General features: G+C 41.1%; 1 protein-coding gene and 1 long non-coding RNA gene across 3 annotated transcripts; one reads left to right on the top strand and one right to left on the bottom strand.

Moving 5' to 3' along the window:
* Positions 1–137: 137 nt before the first annotated feature.
* LOC148048183 (uncharacterized) lies at positions 138–19,037 on the bottom strand. The gene is made up of 3 exons (XR_015695810.1): positions 18,921–19,037; positions 18,428–18,556; positions 138–464 (listed from the first exon to the last, which is right to left on the bottom strand). It is a non-coding gene; the product is annotated as an uncharacterized LOC148048183 (long non-coding RNA).
* PVALEF (parvalbumin like EF-hand containing) lies at positions 7,452–18,934 on the top strand. 2 transcript variants are annotated; one of them, XM_087707848.1, is made up of 5 exons: positions 7,452–7,565; positions 11,253–11,362; positions 12,337–12,472; positions 17,120–17,235; positions 18,858–18,934. In XM_087707848.1, the coding sequence occupies exons 1-5, from the start codon at positions 7,519–7,521 to the stop codon at positions 18,902–18,904; spliced, it is 456 nt and encodes a 151-aa protein (XP_087563974.1). In that variant the 5' UTR covers positions 7,452–7,518; the 3' UTR covers positions 18,905–18,934. The 2 variants fall into 2 exon arrangements, with proteins under 2 accessions (XP_087563974.1, XP_087563975.1); XM_087707849.1 differs by lacking the exon at positions 7,452–7,565 and adding an exon at positions 8,694–8,977.
* Positions 19,038–21,650: the final 2,613 nt, after the last annotated feature.

A 21,650-nucleotide genomic window follows, 5' to 3' on the forward strand; every position in this document is an offset into this window, starting at 1 on the left:
TAAAGCTGCTCCATATTTTTATGAATAGAGGTTTGTCAGGGCAGAAGTCAAACTGTTCTGACCTCCCTCTTTGCTAGTTCAGAAAACGAAAGCCACACACAGCTTGCAAAAGGAATGTCTTTATCAGTCCTGGCTCAAGCTGGCTGCAAGCCCAAAATAACATAGATAAACGTCTCTTACAAAAAGTCTTCACTCAAACTAAATACCAAACAGAGTTACGTGAATCCAGACAGTTAGCTACAGGCTTTTCTCAAAGGTTACACACGAACAAAGAACGACGAACGACGTTGACTTCTGCAACTAAGGCATGGCACCATCAGTCTTTTATCCACAGGAGGAGATCCTAACGAGCAACAGCTGCTCATTATCCTGCATCCCGAAACAACTCACAGGTTTCTGCTGAGTCACAACACTGTTGTAACTTCAAACAGTTGATGAACAAATGGCCGTAACTTGAGGATTACCTATATAATAAAAATAATATCATCAAATGATCTTTATGTCATTTTAACAAATACATTGATTTTTGTCTTAATAAGAATACTTGGGGAGATATTCAAATATGTTTTATTACCCGTTACAGTCTTTAAGTCAGTGTAAATGTCCCTGTTGTGATGGGTAATGAAGAAAAAATATTTTTATCTAATTTTAAGTAATTTATTCAGGTTTGGGAAGCACTGAAATTAAAACTTTGCAACAAAAGCTAAACTTTTCAGAGGATAATATTCTCTTGAATTACACAGCTGTTACATGGAATTTGACAAATGAGGAACATAAATGGATTCTCTATGCCCTTATTATGAGCCAAAGATTAATATTGCAAGATTAGAAAGTTACATGTATGGGGCTATTTACTCAATGACTGAAAATCTGAGTGTACTTGCCACCCATGAGTAGATTACTTATAGATGTAGGCTTTGTATGGACCACTATAATAAAATATGGGCTTTATTTCTACAAAATATAGCAGGTCAAAAATAATTATAGTTATATAAATGTATTAGGAATAAATATATAACACTTTAATAATATTTGCATTAGATAAATATATAGAGAAATGTATATGTTAACTGATAATGATATGTTATACTTTTGGGGGGATTTCACTCTTTTGAAGCACTTTTGTGCAGTTTTTCTTGTTAATACTGTATATGTATTTTTCTATGTCTTGTTTGTTTTCTTTTTCTGTTACTACATAATTAAAAATAAAAAGATAAAAATGGATACTATTCAGTTGAATAAGATTACTATTCAGAAGGAGAAGGAGAAGAAAAAGAGGAGGAGGAGGAAGAAGAAGCGGAGGGGGAGGGGGAGGAAAAGAGGAGGAGGAGGAGGAGGAGGAGAAGGAGGAGAAGGAGAAGGAGAAGGAGAAGGAGAAGGAGAAGGAGAAGGAGAAGGAGAAGAAGAAGAAGAAGAAGAAGAAGAAGAAGAAGAAGAAGAAGAAGAAGAAGAAGAAGAAGAAGAAGAAGAAGAAGAAGGGGCCCATATTTTTCTCTGATGCTCAGAACTCTTTTTATTTCTACTGCATGCCTAGAACACAAATCAAGGCAAGGAAGCAATCCTACGCTCTAATTATGCTGAGGATGTAACATCTGCCATTTCACCCAGCCTAAAGAAAGTACTGAGAAACACACCCATGCAAGGGATAGACTGCTTGAATTGCTGTGTTGGAATAGCACTGTGCAGGCAAACAGGCATCACTGCAGAGATAACAGCAAGGTATCTCTTGATTTGCAGGACTGCATCCTGAAGTGAGTTTAGGATCTGCTGTCCTGGAACAGCTGCTCAGTGGGGCAGAATCATTGTGCTGTTGTACATCAAATTCTGAGATGTGCCGTATCAAGGGTAATTATTTCTAATTAAAGCAAGGATCACTTGCTTTATGTGGCTCATGAAAAAGCCACCCATGTGCCAATTCAAATAATATATTTAAGTTTACCCTTAAGGTGCTTTAAATATGCACAGGAAAGGTATAGCAAGACTCTGGTAGATATTTTTGCCACCTGGAAGCAGAGATGTCTTTAGAATTTGTACCGGGTTTTGCATTAGCAAAAGAAATAGTTTAAACAGAAAAAGATTGGGACGCTCGACTCGTCTCTGAAATTTATATAACATTTTCAGTTCTGAATATTTTCCCCCAGAAACCCTACACTTACGTAACAATTATGTCCTACTTACATTATTATCTCAAACTCCATGGCTGCAATATAAGGCAAGAAACAGGTCTCTCTAATTTATAGATTTAGAAATGATGTCTAGTTATTCAAGGTGACTTGCCTAAAGGGGAAGAGGTGAAATAAGTGTCCTTTTAATATTATGACAAGGAGTGAAATATCCAGGCATAGTTAACCTGGTCAAGGAATGAACCTACTCTCCAGATGCACACAATACTTTGACCCATATTAACTAAAGAGGCTGGATTCACACAACTAACCTAATGCACATAAATCCAAACCAAGGTGAGCTCTATGGAAACTTAGCATGTTTTATAAATGCAGTCATTAGCTTTCCAACTGACCTGATTTAAGTGTGTTGCATGAACACAACCATAACTGATTTTGGGGAATTACATGAAAGTTTAGTTTAGTTTTAGTTTTATTATTATTTATAGGCCGCCCTTTTCCCTGAGGGGACTCAGGGCGGCTTACAAAATATAGGGAGGGGGGTACAAAACAGTAAACATAAAACAATACATAAGTAAAAAAATAGTACACAACATTCATTCATCATTCGGGTGGGGACAGATTACGATCTTTATCCCCAGGCCTGATGGGATAGCCAGGTCTTGAGGGCTGTGCGGAAGGTCTCGACGGTGGTGAGGGTACGAATCTCCACGGGGAGATCGTTCCAAAGGGTCGGAGCTACTACTGAAAAGACTCTCCTCCGTGTGGTGGCCAGTCGACACTGACTGGCGGATGGAACTCGGAGGAGGCCTAATCTATGCGATCTAATAGGTCGCAAGGAGGTAATTGATTCAAGGAGGTAGAAAGTAGACATAAGCAACCTTCAAAGATTGGATTCAGTAGATAAGGAAGCTCCAGGAACAGAGACTGATGAAGAACAGGAAGTCTCGTACTGATTTTAACTTGCCCACCTCTATATCTCACAAGTTATTATCCATTAACGTCTTGAGAACATTGGCTGAAATCTAAGACCATTCCTTTGGCATTATTTTACTCTTTCAAATTTCAAATACAAAATTGAGTGAAGATTTCCCTAAATAAAATTAATATTTAACCATCCTTTAGCAAAACTGGTCAGGTAAAAAGCAAATTGCCAAACAGCAATATAGAAGACTTTTAAAGCCAGGATGAATACCAGTTTCAGAAAGAAAATGAAAAACGAGAAAAAGATCCATTAATAGATCACAGTTAAGGGTTGTTTGTTGATTCCTTAAATTAAAGAAACAGAAATCTGGCATGGTGCAGAGCAAAACTTTAGTCTTAAGCACAGAGATCTTAAGCACAATATGGTGTAGTGATGAAGCTCCTGGCCTAGAAGCCAGGAGACTGTGAGTTCTAGTCCTACTTTAGGCATGAAATCTGGCTGGGTAAACTTGGGTCAGTCATAATCTCTTAGCCAAACTCCCCTCCCAGAGTAGTGGTTGTGGGGAAATAGGAAGAAGAAGCAGTTGTTATGGAGATTTACTGCCTTAATTTAGTCATAAAGGAGTAAAGGAGGAATGAAAAATCGAATAAATAATATTCTGCATTTCCCAGCCCATTTCAGTACCCAAAGTATTCTTAGAAAGAAAAATAAGGGGGGGGGGGGAAGTAACTCAACAATTTTGCTTTCGGTCAAATAGATTTTGCTCCATGCCTATCATGGCAGCTGCTTAATATCCCAAAGTTGCCCCCCCCCCCACAATTCTAAAGGACAGGCAGCTCTAGCATAGGTCATATTCAAACCTCTGTTTTCATTTTTGTGTGACTGATATTACATTTTCTATTGCAGGCCCTTTGGGAATGACTAAAGATAAAGATGAAACACACATGCAGGAAAATAACACTATTTGAAACAAACATTTGCAATAGGAGACTTGTCTGCTCTTTTATTTTGAAATTGGCCCACCTGAAAAAAACACGAGTGGAAACTTAAAAAAGGGAAATAAATTCAAGGATGATAAACAGAAGGATGACACATAAAGTATATCCGTCTTCCCATTTTTGGGGAAGAGGCTCCATTGCATCACATAACAGAGAAGGGTCTCTTTTTTTTCTTTTTCTTTTTGTATCATATGGAGTCCATGCTAAAGATTTTGCCTTGCCCAAGATGATATTCGATGCTGGGCATCCAAGTGCCAGTGACAACTGATAACACACAACCCACCAAGATGATCCAATGGTGTCTTGAAAGGACTCAAGAGAATTACAGGATGTATTCCTGACAGGTGCACCTTCCCTTAAATAGCAAAGCTGAGCAAAGGGCCATATAAAAGCCAGAGACATGGTTTAGGTTTTCAATAAGTATCTTGCCAGCTTCAAGCAGAGGATATCTGGGGCAGGTAAGTACCTGCTGGGATATGCAGTGCCTAAAAAAAAGAGACAACCTGAATGGGGTTGTCACCAGAGAAGATGACCAGTGCAGTTGAGTTTCCCCCAAAGCACTGAAGTCATAAACAGGGAATGTTCTGATCATTGAAAAAGGGGACTTCTGAACAGGCCTGAGGAGATGGGGATGCAGCTGGTACATTGTTCTGGGTCCCATGGAGCTCAAAGGGGCCCATGAAGGGGATTTTTTTTTAATTTATGAAAAGAAAAACAGTATTGGATATATACTTCATACTCCATACTTTGTGTGTAGAGGAAAATCACCTTGCAGCTTGTTTGACAGAACCTTTATTAATCTGAAACTCCGTGAACAGTTATTTCTGTAATTTATTGAATTTTAATTTCATTACTTATTAATTTAAGTTTGCAAGTTTAGTTTCATTTAATTTAGGAATATATTTTATATTTCATTTCAGTTTATGAATGGTGGTGAAATGTCATCTCAAAAATCTGGAGCTCAAAAATGCAAGGAAAAACAGAAATGCGTGTCCATGTGTAGATGAGGGGACCCTTATTAGTCTTGTTCCAGCATTTAATAATCCCTCGGCAGCCCAGTTTCTGAAACTAGGGAACCAAGTCATTCTGTTAAGTTCTAGAAGAAATGTATGGTCCTTAGTTAACAGATTAGGGGGCGCCATCCTAGTGATGTTTCAGAAGCAAAAAAGAGATGTTTGATGGGTTGAAATCAATGGTGTTGGATATAATTAAATCAATAATATTTACATCCATAGCTTCACTGTGTGGCAACAATTTTGACAAAGCTATGGACAACTAGAAGCTTACCTTCCTAGGAAGGTCAGTGAACAGAAAACAAGCTATTACTTAAAGCCAAAACCATTGTCTGAAAGCTATATTTCATGCATTAACAGTAGCATCACCATTGGAAGGAAAGGCATGAAAAGGTAGTGATTAATTCATATTGAATTTTTTAATTTTCAAATTTTGAGCAAGTTATTATACTGTATGTTCTATTCTTTGAATCCAGCTTTCCCCAACCCCGCTTTCTGGGATGATGGGAGTTGTAATCCAACCCATCTTGAAGCAACCAGGTTAGGGAAGGCTGGATTATACATATCTATGAGTTCAAAACTCCAGATCTGTCTTTTCTTTTAGCTTACTGCAGCTTTGGCTGCTACTTTTGGTGATCCTGTGCCAACAGCTTGCTAAGTGCAGTTTTTTAATTAAGACAGAATAAATCAAGGCTGGCGAGGGGGTGGAAAATACTATTTTATATTTATTGTGCAGATAAATGTCAATGCTGCCTCGGAAAGAATTTTGGGAGGGAGTGATTTGCAAAAATGTGGGTGTGGAGAAAATACAGCGAAAATGCTTATGATAATGAAGGAAAAGTTTGACGAAGTGAAAGGACAAGGAAAGTGGGTTGTGGGGGTCTGTTGAAAGCCAACATATCCAGGTTTTTTTGGGAGGGACGGGCCTAAAGCCAATAACCCCCCCCCCCAAAGGAGCAGAAATGTAGAATTATTGGAAGGGAAATGCATATTAGATACAATGACACAATACCATGTTTTCCCGAAAAGAAGACAGGATTTTATTTTATTTTGACCCTGAAATAAGCACTTGGCCTTATTTTTGGGGAGGTCTTATTATTTTTGAGGTGCAGGAGACACCTGTTGTGTTGCAATATTTTCAGGGGAGGGCTTATTTTAGTGTATGCACCCAAAAGCCTGATTGGGCTTATTATCTGTGGAGGTCTTATTTTCAGGGAAACAGGGTATCTAATGGAGCCTTGGCCTCGTACACATAATCATGAGAAGAGGGAACAATACTTTCAGCAGAGTGTCTTATTCTGATGACCAGGATTGGTGATTTTTGTTTAAACATTGGAACCAAATAACAGATCTTACATATCCCCACCTTATGCTTTCACCTGGGTTGTTTCCCTCTGCCGTTCTCTGAGCGTTGAGCAGCCCAGCTTCCAAGCTAAACATCTCCTCGGAGAATGCCTGTTCTTTCCAAATTCAGGAAGAGAAGAATTGCTTTCCTAAATAAACTCTTGGCAGGCAGATCAGGGGGGGTCCATGGGGAAAGCTGAGTTATTTAGACTGAGTGTAATCCTAGAACAGGTTCACATCACAAGTTGTTGCCTTGTGAATATAAGACTCCCTTAGAGGATGGAATGGAAGGGTCACAATGTAATGTAGAGAGGAGGGCCAGCGTTCTTTGGAGCACATTGAGCTCCAGGACCAAACAACACTCTTGCCAACAAAGAGCACTAGACACCACAGCTCATCTTATTTGGCATTAAAATAAGACAGTAAACTTGAGACAGGGCTTCAGTCTTCTCCATCCCCATTTTATAATTACAGATTTGGAGGAGTGGATGCTAGGCTGATGGCGCAGTAGTTAAAGTTAGTGCAGTATTGCAGGCAAATTCTGCCCACAGCTTGGAGTTCAATCCTGACGAGGCACAAGGTTGACTCAGCCTTCCATCCTTCTGAGGTGGGTAAAATGAGGACCCAGATTGTTGGGGGCAATAGGCTGACTCTGTAAACCACTTAGAGAGGGCTGTAAAAGAATGTGGGGTGGTATATAAACCTAAGTGCTATTACTATTCCTAAGTTCACATCATATACACACAGGCTCGTGGTCCACACTACATTATAATTAAGTGATGACTGTTCAGGGGCTGCTTGTTCCCAGTCTCCAATTATCTCACCATCCTGAAGCACAGCACTGGGGGTGGAGGGGACAATTGAGACAGCAAACATTGGGTAATCTTTCTCCCCAATGGCTCTCGAAGGAGCTCATGTAGAAACTTTACTCTGTAAAGGTCGCTTGTAAACAAACCAACTGATCTCATTGCCATTATGGACACCTCAGTGCCCTTTAAGGAGTGGCCTGGGGACAGCTGCCATGGTTGCACCAGCTTGGCAGCCTCTCACCACAATGTCTTTTGATTGCCAGACTGAATCACTGTTTTTCTGATTTTTCCATCTGAGAAGCCACAATGGACGCAGCCCAGTTTCTGATCCGGCTGTGTAGATGCATTTTCAGGTCTGTTGCTGTTCCAACCTCTTCTTTTAGGGGCCTGGCAAGATGTTTGCAACCAGCCATTATTGTTTTTTGATTGCTATCAACCATTTCTCCTAGTTGCATATGCAACCTGCACAGTATTCTTCAAAAGCTGAATGATCTTGGTGGCTGAAAACGCAACTTAGAAAAGTTTGGGAGGAAGATTGGATGGCTGGATTTGCCTGAGAAATAGAGACCGTTGTGTTTAGAATGTTAACTTCTCCAATTATTCATAAATAGGAATTTGAAAGGGCTTTTTAAATGACGTCCGTGCAATCTAGAATAAGAATGACTTAGAAGGGCTGCCAGAAAATACGAATTACTTACAGAGTAGTTCATTTTGTGGAAAAGGGAGAAGGCACTTCTAAATCACAATATTAATTCCTTGAATTAATCAATGCAGAGAATACTGGAGTGGAGACCTAACACTAGCTTGCCTATCCTTAAGAAGGAACAGAATTTTAGAATTTTCTCAGATACATTCCACTTTGGTTATCAGGTATCCTTGCATTTAAACTGAGAGTGATTGATGGATTGCATGGGTAGCTGACGGCTTGTGAATCTGCATGGCTCATCATCATCAGGCCTCCAAAGAACAAGGCAGAGATGTGACAAGATACCATTTTACTTGAAAGAGAATTTTACCAATATTAAGAGACTTTCCACATTGATATGCATAAATGATTTTTCCTGCTGACAAAGGAGAATATTTGTAGCTCAGTGTTGAAACGAGGGGTCCTTGGTGCTCTCTGAATTTGGTGGTTTTCTTGCAGACATTTCATTACCCAAACTCACAGCATCAGTGCCTTAAGGATACCCACCCTGATTTTTCTGCTCTACAATAGCCCAAATGTTCCAATATTCCAATATTAGATATACCTCTTTCATAATTTTTGATTGTGAGAGAGACTACCCCTTTTAGACATGGGCTTCCTAGACCCCCTGTCCCACCACACAGATTAGGCCACCACCTTATTCGTTTATCTCTTTCTCCATAAATGTTATTAGCACTCTCCCCTTTGATCATTCATGCCCCTTTGCCATCCAACCATTGGGTAGGGATTTCCATTTGTGTTATTAGATGAAGAATACGATGCAAAGTGTGGGAAGTAAGCGTGACTCACATCAAAGTTCACCTCGGCTATCAGACGCTTGGCTGCTGGCGATGAGGAAGGAGCCAGGGTGAATGAACTGCTGACAGCGTCATTGGCAAGATCAGTAGCTAGCTCAGTGCAACAGGATTTACTGGAATTTGAAATCTGCCTTTGGTTTTAGCAGGCAATCGAAAGCTTCTTTCTTTTGGATTAAATGGAAGATAATCACAGTAACCAATACTGTCTCTTCACTTAGGACTGAAATCTACTTTGGATTAATGGATTTCATCTGTGAAATTGGTAGGAACTCCTGTTGTGCATGGGAATGAAAGCCAAAGGGCACAGTGCAAGATTTTCCAGTTCCCCCACCCCCCAACTCTGCTTGGCTATCTACAGCTTCAGCAGAGTCTCATTCCGCAATTCTGTCACTTCAGGTTGGAAAAATCCTTCTCAGTAGTTACTCCCAGTTTTCAGAACTTCCTATCAAGGGAGGCAATCTATTTCAATAGCAAAAATATTTGTATTTGGGCAGGACATTGGTGGAAAAACAGACTTCTAGCTGTTGAAGTTGAGGCCACCGTATTGGAGCTGAGGATTGGGGGGAGTGTTAGGGTGCATTTTTATAATTTCTATAACTGCTTTTTAAAATGAATTTGGTGGCTGCCTTGATACCATCCATTGGTGGGAAAAATGGACATGGATTCCATAAATAAATAACAATACATGCTAATCCCAGCAAGCCACCAAACTAAAAAGATAAGTTAGGAAGGCTGACCTAGGCAATTGTCATAGGAAGACACAAATACGTCTGAACAGGGTATTAAATATATAACCTGACTTGAGGCAAGCAAACATGGGCAGCCTCTGCATTCCTCATAAATACAATCAGTGACAGAAATTATGCCCCTTGTCTAAAAAACAGAATTCAGCTCCCTTATTATGCTTGAAAGCAAGATGCTCAAATCTCTGTAGTTCTAGCACTTTGTCCTCTGGGGTGTTATAACCCTAGTGCTAAATCAAAAAGATATCATATGTGACTTTTTGTCAAAAAAAATCTTGATATATTTATAAGAATATGAAAACAACACTAGAAACCATGGCAATAGCAATGGCGAGAGCGTCGCTCGGAATGCTTAGTTATGAATTAGCATTACAAGAAGGAATTACTCTCTTCCTTCTCATCAGGATGGTTGAAATTAAAAGGTTGGAAGCTTTTCCATTCAGGATTTATCAGGATTTCGCATAAAGTCCAAAACAGGAGATGCTCATTAAATCATCATGCTATAATTCACGCTCATTTGGCTTCCGTGATAAGAATTCCATTAGGACACAGCTATGTGGTTCCTGAATGTAATCACAGTGACACATGTTGAAATGTGTTGTGCTCCAGGGTTCTAGTCAACCAGCCCTGCCTTCTTCTCTGCTACTCTTACCCCCCCCCCCCAGTGCGATTTATCTTTCTCACTCTTGCTTTGCTCATTTCCTACCAGTATTATGTGCCCCCACCCTCTGGGCAAACTTATTTCTCATTGGATTGTTTTGGGAAGTTTTGCACAACAGGTTTTTTTCCTCCCTAAGTTATTCGAATTTCTATAAATGGCTATATCTCTTGTTAGGATGGATAATATCGCCTGATTACTTTAGAGTGGTACTACCAATAAAACTGAGCTGGAACAGTATCTTTTGGAAGTACAGGTAGTCCTTAACTTAGGACCACAATTGAGCCCAGCATTTCTGTTGTTAAATGAGACCTTTGATAAGTGAGCTTTGCCCCACTTTACGATCTTTCTTACCACAGTTGTTAAATGAATCATCGCAGTTGTTAAGCTAGGAACACGGCTGTTAAGTGAAACTGTCAGAAGGTCACAAAAGGGGATCACATGACCCCAGGACATTGCAACCGTCATAAATATGAACCAGTTGCCAAGCGTCTGAATTTTGATCAAGTAATCGTTGGGATGATGCCATCGGTCATAAGCATGAAAAATGGTCACAAGAAGTCATTTTTTTTCAGTGTTGTTGTAACTTTGAACAGTCACTGAACAAACTGTTGTAAGTCAAGAACTACCTATACTGTTTTAAAAGAATCTTGTTTAGAATTGGTTAGGACATGGGTTTTACTGTTTTAAAAGAATCTTGTTTAGAATTGGTTAGGACATGGGTTTTACTGTTTTAAAAGAATCTTGTTTAGAATTGGTTAGGACATGGGTTTTACTGTTTTAAAAGAATCTTGTTTAGAATTGGTTAGGACATGGGTCGGCAACATTAAACACTGAAAGAGCCACAAAGGTCCTAACCAGAAGCCCCCCCCCCGAAGTCCGGTTCCTCCACCATAGTCTCCTCCTAGTGTAGCGTCCTTTTTCCTCTACCTGCCCTAACCGAAAGCCCTATCAATGGTGGAGCCGACTGGTGACAGGGAGGAATGAAAGAGCCACATGCGGCTCCAGAGCCGTAGTTTGCTGACCCCTGGGTTACGATGTGTCAGACTGCCGCTGCTAATGTGCAAGAGAAGAACTGCCACCTTTTTTTAATACTCACGTAAATTCTTCTTCTTCTTCTTTTTTGCAATCAATAGCATCATGGAAGATGATTTTGCTTGCCAACTCCAAAAAATGGCCTTGGCCATGGGTGTATCCCTGACGGACAAAGATCTTGACCTGTTGCCCTCAGAAATGAGGCACCACGGTAAGGAACAAAAGAAACCAAAATTGCTGAATTTGCAGTAGATTCCTAAAGGATATCAGATATCACATTCAGATTAACTGATAACCTGCATTTGCATATGCAGGTTGTCTATGACCTACAACCACACAGGAGCCCAAACTTTCTGTTTCTAAGCAAGACAGTTGTTAAGTGAGTTTTGCCCCGTTTTTATTACCTTTCTTGCCACACTAGTTAAATGAATCTCTGCAGTTGTTGAGTGAGTAACATGGTTCTTAAGTGAATCTGGCTTCCCCATTGACTTTGATCATCAGAAAATGATCACATGGATGCCAGGACACACAACCGTCATAAATTGCCAGTTGCCAAGTGTCCGAATTTTGATCATGTCACCATAGGGATGCTGCAAGAGTCATCAGTGTGAAGAAGTCATAATTCACTTTTTAAAGCACTGTTGTACTATCAAATGATCTAAATAAATCAAAGGTAGTAGTCAGCAGGTTCTGACCAGTTCTAGAGAACCGGTAGAGCAAATTTTGAGTAGTTCAGAGAACTGGTAAATACCGTCTCTGACTGGCCCCGCCTCCCATCTATTCTCTGCCTCCCGAGTCCCAGCTGATCGGGAGGAAATGGGGATTTTGCAGTATCCTTCCCCTGCCATGCCCACTGTCACACCACGCCCACCAAGCCACGCCCACAGAACTAGTAGTAAAAAAATTTGAATCCCACCACTGAAATGAATGGTTGTCCCATAGAAATAGAGAAGCTCCATAGACATTTAAATGAATGGTTGTAGGTCACAGACTACCAGTACTATAGTTTTCAATGTTAAATCTGGACTTGTTTCTGTCTGAGATGGGAAGTGAGCCATAGTTATGTTCTACATATGAAAATAAGAGCTTCCACATAGAGTATCAATAATGTTCTGCAGACTATATTTACAGTATATCATGCTAATAATATAATTCATCAATTAAAAATTATCCGTTCTGTTGCAGCTTCATTCAATTATACCAAGTTCCTCGAATACATGCAGAAGTTTCTGACATCGGATGAGAGGGAGACTCACCTGCGTAAAGCCTTCAAATTGCTTGACAAGGATGACAGTGGTTTCATTGAATGGAATGAAATCAAGTAAGATAACGTTGCTGTCTATTGCTACGAAACACAGGGGAAAGTTAACAAGGGCAGTCATGGCTGATTGCTTTATTTACAGATGGAGAGGTAGAAAACATTGGAGTGGAGTCACCTCATCATTTACAAAGCTAAAGTTGTTAATTTCTCAGGAACTAGGTTCATCTGGACTCAGCTGACCTATGGACTTAACCAGTGTTTAGAAGCTACTACAGCAGGTGTGGGTTCCTGCCAGTTCTAACCTCTTTTATAGAAGAGGTTCCACAAATCTACAGTGCCGTTTAGAACCGGTTCCAGCTCCCTCCCCCCGCCCTTCCGCACATCATCAAGATGAAGAGTGAGAGGAGGAATTCTGGGAGTTGAAGTCCACAAGTCTTAAAGCTGTCAAGTTTGAACACCCTTGGGTTTTTTTTTTTCTAAAGGGTTAGGGGTGTAAGGGTCTTGTAACTTGACAGCTTTAAGACTTATGTGCTTCAATGCCAGAGTTCCTGAGCCAACATGACTGGAGGAGGAATTCTGGGAGTTGAAGTCCACAAGTCTTAAAGCTGTCAAGTTTGAACACCCCTGGGGGGGTTTCTAAAGGGTTAGGGGTGCAAGGGTCTTGTAACTTGACAGCTTTAAGACTTGCATGCTTCAAATGCCAGAGTTTCTGAGCCAACATTTTGGTTGCTAAGAAAGAGCATTGTTAAGTGAGTTTCACCACATTTTACAAGTTGACCATGCCCACCCAGTCACATGACTGGCAAGCCACTCCCACAAAGCAGGCCACACTTACTGAAGAGGTTCTAAAAAAAATTGAAACCCACCACGGTACTACAGTCATGTCAAGAGTGCTGAAGTGCTTCCATATTGCAAGGATTAACCAGTGACATTACCATTGCCCAGAGGACACCCAGTTGGGGGCATCTTTCATGTCCCCACTAAGCTGCCCAATGATGTGGTACCCATCTATCTACTCATGGTTGCTCGCTTTGGAACTGCTGGGTTGGCAGGAGTTAGAGCTAGTGACTGGAACTCATCCCGTCTCAGACACCAGCCTGCCAAACATCACACCAGCATCCTAACCCTATGAGTCACCATGCTCCTTCTCTTCAAGGTTATTTACAGGTGTTTTAAGTCATTTTTGGCATCTTGCTTCAATGTTTCAGGACCTATCTTTTCCAGCTTTTTAAAAAGGATTCTTGAAGTCATTTTTCCAGAACTGGTCTGGTTCTTCAGATGATGAGAGGCTTTCTAGAGATCCTTGAAGCCATTGTAATATATTTTGCACATGTCCTTCAAAGCATTGATTCTTGAGGTCTTCTGTTGATTTTTCAAGCCAGCCATTATACTTAGGGCATCTCAAAACTCTAGACTTCTGCAGATCCTTTAATACATGCTTTAAGCCATGTTTAAAAGGGACGCAGTGGCTCAGTGGCTAAGACACTGAGCTTGTGATCAGAAAGGTCAGCAGTTTGGCGGTTCGAATCCCTAGCACCGCATAATGGAGTGAGCTCCCATTACTTCTCCCAGCTTCTGCCAACCTAGCAGTTCGAAAGCATGTAAAAATGCAAGTAGAAAAATAGGGGCCACCTTTGGTGGGAAGGTAACAGCGCTCTGTGCACCTTTGATGTTTAGTCATGCCAGCCACATGAACACAGAGATGTCTTCAGACAGTGCTGGCTCTTCGGCTTTGAAACAGAGATGAGCACCGCCCTCTAGAGCCGGGAATGACTAGCACATATGTACGAGAGGAATTTTTAACTTTACCTTAAAGCCATGTTTATAAATTAGATGAGTCCCATTATTATATGAGTGATTAGAAATGGTCGGTCTGGCAACAGAAATGACCATTATCTCTCTATATATCTCTCTTCCCCCACTCAACTTTTGAAATCACATCAATAGCTACATAAAATTAGTCTGAGTCATAATTTGACAGCTTTGCCAGAAATTATACAGCTAATGCATATAAAGACAGTGCATTTAGGCTTGAGAAGAGAGCTGACGTCGCGATGGCATGACATGCGATCTTGGTGCTCCGAAATTGCAGTCAAATTTTTGCCGCTGGACAGTCCATTTGGACCTAAACTGTCCCGCAGAGATGGTGATTGAGAAGGCACCTCCTGCTGATCTCAGGGACACCGCAAAGTCCCTGAAAGATCCAGGAATAGCCTTTTTTTCCAGCGACAGAAATGCAGCTAATAAAGCTGCTGAAGTTGGGAAAGCTCCGGAACAGGAAGAAAGCGGAAAGAGAAAGTGTGTCGAATTGGTGAGGAAATTTTATTATTAGAGGGAGAGACTACCCAAGAAAAAAAAAATAGGTTAAGTTAAGATTGAAGACAAAAGACTGTAGGCAGCGAGATTGATCTGCATTGAACTTAGTCTGTTATCCAGTTTCTAATTTCTTTTTTTTTTTTCACAGAGGGAACTTTTGCAGGGGCTCCCTATTTTTTAAACTGAATGGATTAATTCTTCTTCTTTTTTCACTTTTGTTTATATCTATGGATTAAAATTCTCCTTTTTTAATATAATGCTTGATTTGATTGATTGAATTGTTTTTTATCTCCATTTAAGGTTTTTTTTTCTTTCTTAAAATTGGAATATAAAGAAGAAAATAAGAAGGATTATAAAGTGGGTTGTAACAACAGGAGGAAAAGCAGTTACACTGCCACCTAGAGGCTGGAGGCTGGATACATTGTTTTTTTCTTCTTTCTCTTTGATCACTTGAGATTCAAGGTTCTTTCAGCTTGTTTACTGACAGTGATAGTAGGAAGAGCACAAGTTGTTTATACAGGTGCCTTTTGGAAGTTCTATCACTAGCTTTTGGAAGGAAAACAACATTTTGACTTGAAAGATAATAAATGAACCTGTTTGAAGTTTATTAAAATAGCCTTGAACCCTATAGTGGCAGTATCTGCAAAATTGAAAGAATGGCCCAGCAGGAAAAAGAAACTGTAACATTGCAAATAATTATGTTTGAAATTCAAAATCTATTAGTTGTGACAGAGAGAATTGAAAAGAGATTGGAGAATATGGAATACAAAACAGAAAAATTTGATGGAGAAACTGAGGAAGTTTACCAAATGAAGAAAGTGGAGGACAGAGTTCAAAAGATGGAAGAAAAAAATGAGCAAAGAGATAAGAAAATTGTGGATACTGACAACAAAGTGAGTGTGGTTGGTAATGGCAAGAGCAGAATATGGAAAGGGGAGATGGATGGACTGGAACTCTACCCCAGATTTCAAAGCACAGAAGAAGAAAAGAGAGAAAAATTGACGGAGATAAGGAGAGAAATCTTGATAGAAGCACTAGCGATAACCAAAGATAAGCTGATGAAAAGAGCAGATGTTGGGTTTCAAACTTTTGTGAGATACGAAAGGAACAGCATGTTATCAAGGGAGGTTTATACAAGATTTATTAAGAAAGTAACTAGAACATTAATGCTACAAATGGCAAGAGATATAAGACCGTACTATTGCTGGAGGGACACAGGTTGATGCAATGAAAATGTATAATAAAAATTAAGCTAAATTTAGTTTACTAGTAGTATGTATAAAATGAAGCGACAATAGCTATAGTTAAATAATGATTAATAATGATAACAATACATATAGATATAATAGTTTGATAATATGACATTTTATATAAATAATATATGGAGATTATAAGAGGAGGTTTAAAAGCTTTATCTAGAATGTGTTATAAAGATATATTGTGATTGGATGATTTTAGGATGATTTAATGGAATGTTATCATATAATCCTATTCTAGATTTTGAATATTATATATAAAAGGACGTAAAACAATTATAGTCAAATTAAGGTTGATATATAATAATTGTGATATACATGAATATAGGTGAATTTAAAATATGCGATTTAATATGAAAAGCAGGTGGTGACTATGGAAGAGATGCATGGAAATACTGTAACCAACTGACACACTTTCTACAATTTGTAATGGAAGATGGGTTTTTTATTTTTATTTTTATGTTTGTCCTTCTTCAAAAACAAATAAAAATTGTTTTTTTTAAAAAAGACAGTGTATTTAGCATAAAGGTTAATCCTTATATTAAGTAATGGCTATGACCAATCCTGTTTTCTATGGATTCTCTTATATTTCTTACCCCAGAATTAAGTGGATTGAAAAGTAGAATTGGAACTTCCTATCAAGACTATTCCTACCTCCTGTGTTAGTGTCGATTAAATGGAACAGAATTCTGGCTGTAACAATTACGGAGAAAAGGTTAACAGATGCAACCTTTGCCAACTCATCATGTGCACTGCGTGTGTCGAATCCCGTTACATGTGCCTGTTCAAATCTTGTCTTCTGTTGCATCTGATTACCTTACACAGGACTAGTTTCAACATGATTTTTCAGCTAAGAAAGTGCCTTGTGTCTCACCATTATACCCTTGTTGTATTTTTAGTTCATCTACCAATCGCAATCTCAATTTCATATGACTTGATGTATTCTCAAATACTGAATTTTTACATGCTTTCAAACTGCTAGGTTGGCAGAAGCTGGGACAAGTAATGGGAGCTCACTCTGCTAGGGATTCGAACCGCCAAACTGCCAAATTTTCTGATCAATAAGCTCAGCGTCTTAGCTACTGAGCCACTGTGTCCCTTGCTGTGCCTCAATTTCCACCTCTTTCACCCACAGGTACATCCTAGCCACAGTGCCCAGTAACATGCCAATTGTCCCCTTGTCAGACGAAGAAGCAGAAGCCGTGATCCAGGCAGCAGATACAGATGGCGATGGGAGGATTGATTTTCAAGGTGGGCAGAAACAGAACTTAAGAAAACAAAACTGGCACCTTTTTCATGGAAAAAACACACTCTTCCTTCTTAGACAGAAGTCCACACAGAAAGCAGCCACACAAAAGCCAAATTTGACTTAGCTTGAAATTAAACAAATTAAATATTATCTGTGAAATTGTTCCCCATAGCAGAAATACAAAAAATTCAGCTTTGTAATGTTACAAAGAACAATGTATACTTTTAGACAGATTCCATGAGATGTGCCCAACTTTCCCGAGACCATTTTGGCCTTCAATTGCTGCAACAAGCTTTTAAAAGAAAATGGGGCTACTTAGAGGCAAATAAGCTTCAGAGTAGCCACTGTTATGCAAAGCTCACCTCTAGGACACTTGTGAGGACAATATTAGAACCAGAAAGTCAGAAGACCTTGTAACAAAGTTGGTTCAATTAAAAAGCAAGGATCGTGGAACAAGCAGCATGCCCGCAGAAGAGAGCGACACCAAAATGGAGACTCTTGCCAGCCCTAGCATCGCCGGGCCTGCCGCTCTTTTTGCGGCCACCACTAAGAGAGGGGGATGCGGTAGCTAGGGTTTGCAGGAGTGGCCTCTGTGGGGCCATTCCGCGTGGATGGCAGGTACAAGTGGGGTGCATGGGGCATGTTTCCCCCTTACTTCCCCCGGGGACTGGCTGTGCATGCATTTCAAATGTTTTAGGAGATGGCTTCTTTTCAGGGGAGGGCTTATTTTAGCGCATGCACTCAAAAGTGCGATTGGGCTTATTATCCATGGAGGTCTTCTTTTCCGGGAAACAGGGTAGGTGTCACTGGCTACAGAAAGAAAGAAATGAGGCATTCACACCACCTCCCAAAAAATGCCCTAAGTTCCCATGAAACAAATGGAGCTTGGAACTACAGCATCATGCAGGCCTTCCCAGTGGCATGGCTATATTAATACTCACTTTTAATGATCAGCTACTGCATATTTTATGTTTTTAGATTAGAGCCAGTTGTTTATTTCTTGGCACATTTTAATCCAATTGACTTAAAACAGGGGTGTCAAACTGACAGACCGTGGGCCAGATGCCTCATGCCCAGGCCACCCCCACCCCGGCTCCTCAAAAAAAAATATCACAATATATCACGTGACATCATGTGATGCGATGGAGTTTGAAAAGAAAAGAACCACACGCAAGCTAGACTTTCTGTACTTACAAAGCAAGTGTAGCCCAGAGTGATGTTTGAGGGCTGCTATACCACACGATTATTTGCTTAAAACCATTGAAACAGCTGTGTGAAATGATTAACATCCGGTGGTGAAATTGCCACAATTGGAGTAATTTTCTGCAGAAAGAAAGCATTGTAAGGTTCCTGGTGCTCTCTGAACGTGGTTCATTGCTAGCAGACATTTAATGACCCAACTATGACACATTATCAGTGCAAGTGAATGAGGACTTTGCTTCCTGTTTATACAAGCAGCTTGCCCTGCCAGCTTTGGGGGTAGTGGTGGGCAAATAAAACATGCCACACCATAACAGGTTTGTTCTTATATTTGGGGTGAGATAGAAGAAAGCTGGCAATTACTGCCTTACATATTTTTTTTAATGCAAAACCTACTCACTCTGATTATCTTATTGCATTGCAGAGTTTTCTGATATGATCACCAAGGAGAAGATTCCAAAGAAAAAATAGAGAAAAATAAAACTACCTCTTGCTTCTGTACTCAAAAGTAGTGTGCTGGGCTGGGCTGGTTGTTGGAATCTGCTGGTACTTGTATCTCTGATCATTCCCTCCCCCTTTGAAGTACTTTTTTTTTTTTTTTTTGCAGGAAGATTTTTGGAGGCGGGTGGGCGCACATCTTCAGCTTGCTGAATGACTTCTGTAGTGCCCCAGAAACAATTCAAAGCATTCATTATATTTCTCTTTTGTCTTATGAAATGCCCTGCCCAATCTTTTGAATAGTTTTTTTTTCCCCTGGCTGTGCTACACGAGAACAGGAATCATTTGAGCCACGGTGGCGCAGTGTGCAATACTGCAGGCTGCCACTGCTGGCTGCTTGCAATTGGGCAGTTCAAATCTCACTGGCGCAAGGTTGACTCAGCCTTCCATCCTTCCGAGGTGGGTAAAATGAGATCATTGGGGGCAATAGGCTGACTCTGTAAACCGCTTAGAGAGGGCTGTAAAGCACTGTAAAGCGGTATATAAGTCTAAGTGCTACTGCTATTTTCTTAGCCTATACTCGCCCAGTGGAAGACATATAGTTGTGGTAACAGAATGAGACCAGCTTTTTTCAGAACAATGATGAACAGGTCTATCCTTCCCTATTCTTTGCTGCAACCTGCCCTCCTCCTCCCTAGTCTTTATTCATTAAATTTACCAGTGCCCTGACTGCTCCCTTTGCATGGAGGATTAAATCCTGTTTTCCTTGGCTCTGTCCCTTGGGGAAGTGGAGACCTGTCAGTGTGCAAAATACGCAGTGGGGACATTTCCGGTTACAGAGAACATGGGACTGAATGATATTCTGGATGAACATGTTCTGAAACCGCACCTCCTCCTAATGCCATGTTTTCCTCTCCTCTAAATCCTTTGCTGGCCTTGCAATACGGAACTAGAATGCTTGCTTGGGTTTTATGCCACGAAAACAAAAATGCTCCTGAGGCAAGTAAACGCCATATGTTTCCACCACATTGGCTGTAGCATACCTTTCTTTGACAAGCCATTTGAGCATAGTGAAAAAGAGGTAAAAGGGGAAAACTGAAGATAGATGCGTGCATGAAACCACCCAATGTATTGTATTGTATTTGTATTTATTTGTCTTGTATGCCGCCCACTCCCCAAGGACTCCGGGCGGCTCACAATAGACAAGAGAAGGGGGAAGACTAGACAAAGACAACACTTTAAAAACAAAACCGCAACATTCACAATTTCCGCGGGGCTGGATGTTTCACAGGCCCCCCCCGGCCTGCTGGAGCAGCCAAGACTTGGTGGCTTTGCAGAAAGCCGGGTGGGTCGTAAGGGTCTGGATCTCGACAGGGAGATCATTCCAGAGGGCTGGAGCTGCAACAGAGAAGGCTCTCCCCCGGGGGGTCGCCAGCCGACATTGGCTGGCGGATGGAATCCAGAGGAGACCTAACCTGTGAGATCTGATGGGCTAAAGATCTATTCTGTCACAAAAAAAGTCCTGAAATGGTGATTCTTGTTTTCCTTTGCAAACCAAGTGTCAACAAGGGGCATCAAAGACTCACTACCAGAGCTGCTATTGAGCTTAGCAACCAGGGGGAGGAGGGATGTTTCCAATGCCCAGTACTCATTCAGAAAAAGACATTTCTTGAGGACTGCAGCAAAGGTGAGTTTCTACCAGCTCGGACTGGTTTGACCAAACCGGTAGTGGTATGGCAGCCTGGGTTGCTGGAACCAGCAGCAACCCAGGCCTGCCACACCCCTGAACCAGTTCCCTGGTCGCCACTGTCTCCATCTTCTGTGCAGGTGCAGAACAATTTTAATTGAACTGCGCATGCGCTCACGAGCGAACTGAGCACACGAACGAACCGGCAGTAAAACCGGCCAGAACCCACCCCTGGACTGCAGTATGGGAGGAAAGCTTTCTGCACCTGGGTTTGTCCCAATGGGCTAACTAAGTCCTTCTAGATTCTGGTCACCACTATGTCACTCAGGGAAACCCATCTGCCTGCAAACACCACCCACAGCATCTGCCAAGTGTCTTTATTTTTTAAATAGTCACCTTTTATTTGCAAAATGAGGAGCTTACAAAGAGGCAAGGAAAACTTAACTCTCGTGCATAAATTGCATTTCCCAAAATGTCTCTGTGCCCACATTCATTTCATAGGCATGTTTAGAAAGCAAGGACCCCTTCCCTGTACTCCCATGTTTTATTTGGATAGGTGCTCTTTGTACAGAGGGAAAAGACCAGGGGTGGGTTTCTCGCCCCGTTCCAACCGGTTCGGTTGGAACGGGGCTGGCGGCATCCTCATGCACGCGCGCGGCGCACGCATGCATACTAGCGTCTGTGCGATGCTCCAGCTGCTCCTGGAGGATCGCGCAGATGCTGTATGTGTCCTGCACATGCGTGGAAGCACAGAACCCGTCAAAACTGGGTAAGGAGCGCGGGCGGACAGGTGGGCCAGTCGCCGTTCCCGGAAGTTACTTACTTCCAGGTTCGCCGACCAACCAGTTCGCAGGACCGCCGCGAACCGGTTGAAACCCACCCCTGGAAAAGACCATGGGAAGATGGGTTGGTAAAACAGCAACCTGGTGGCTGTAATTCTTTGACTGGCCACGCCAATTGTGGCAACCTTGCAAGTGCAACTCACCTCCAGAAGTTGTAAATTTTGCAACACTGGAGGTTTTTAAGGAGAGGTTAGACAGCCATTTGTTTGAAATTGTATAGGCTTTCCTGCTTGAGCAAGGGATTAGTGTA

Source organism: Thamnophis sirtalis, unplaced genomic scaffold (assembly GCF_051295495.1).
Source record: "Thamnophis sirtalis isolate CommonGarterSnake01/CBP01778 unplaced genomic scaffold, rThaSir2_p1.2 scaffold_3, whole genome shotgun sequence".
Lineage (NCBI taxonomy): Eukaryota > Metazoa > Chordata > Lepidosauria > Squamata > Natricidae > Thamnophis > Thamnophis sirtalis.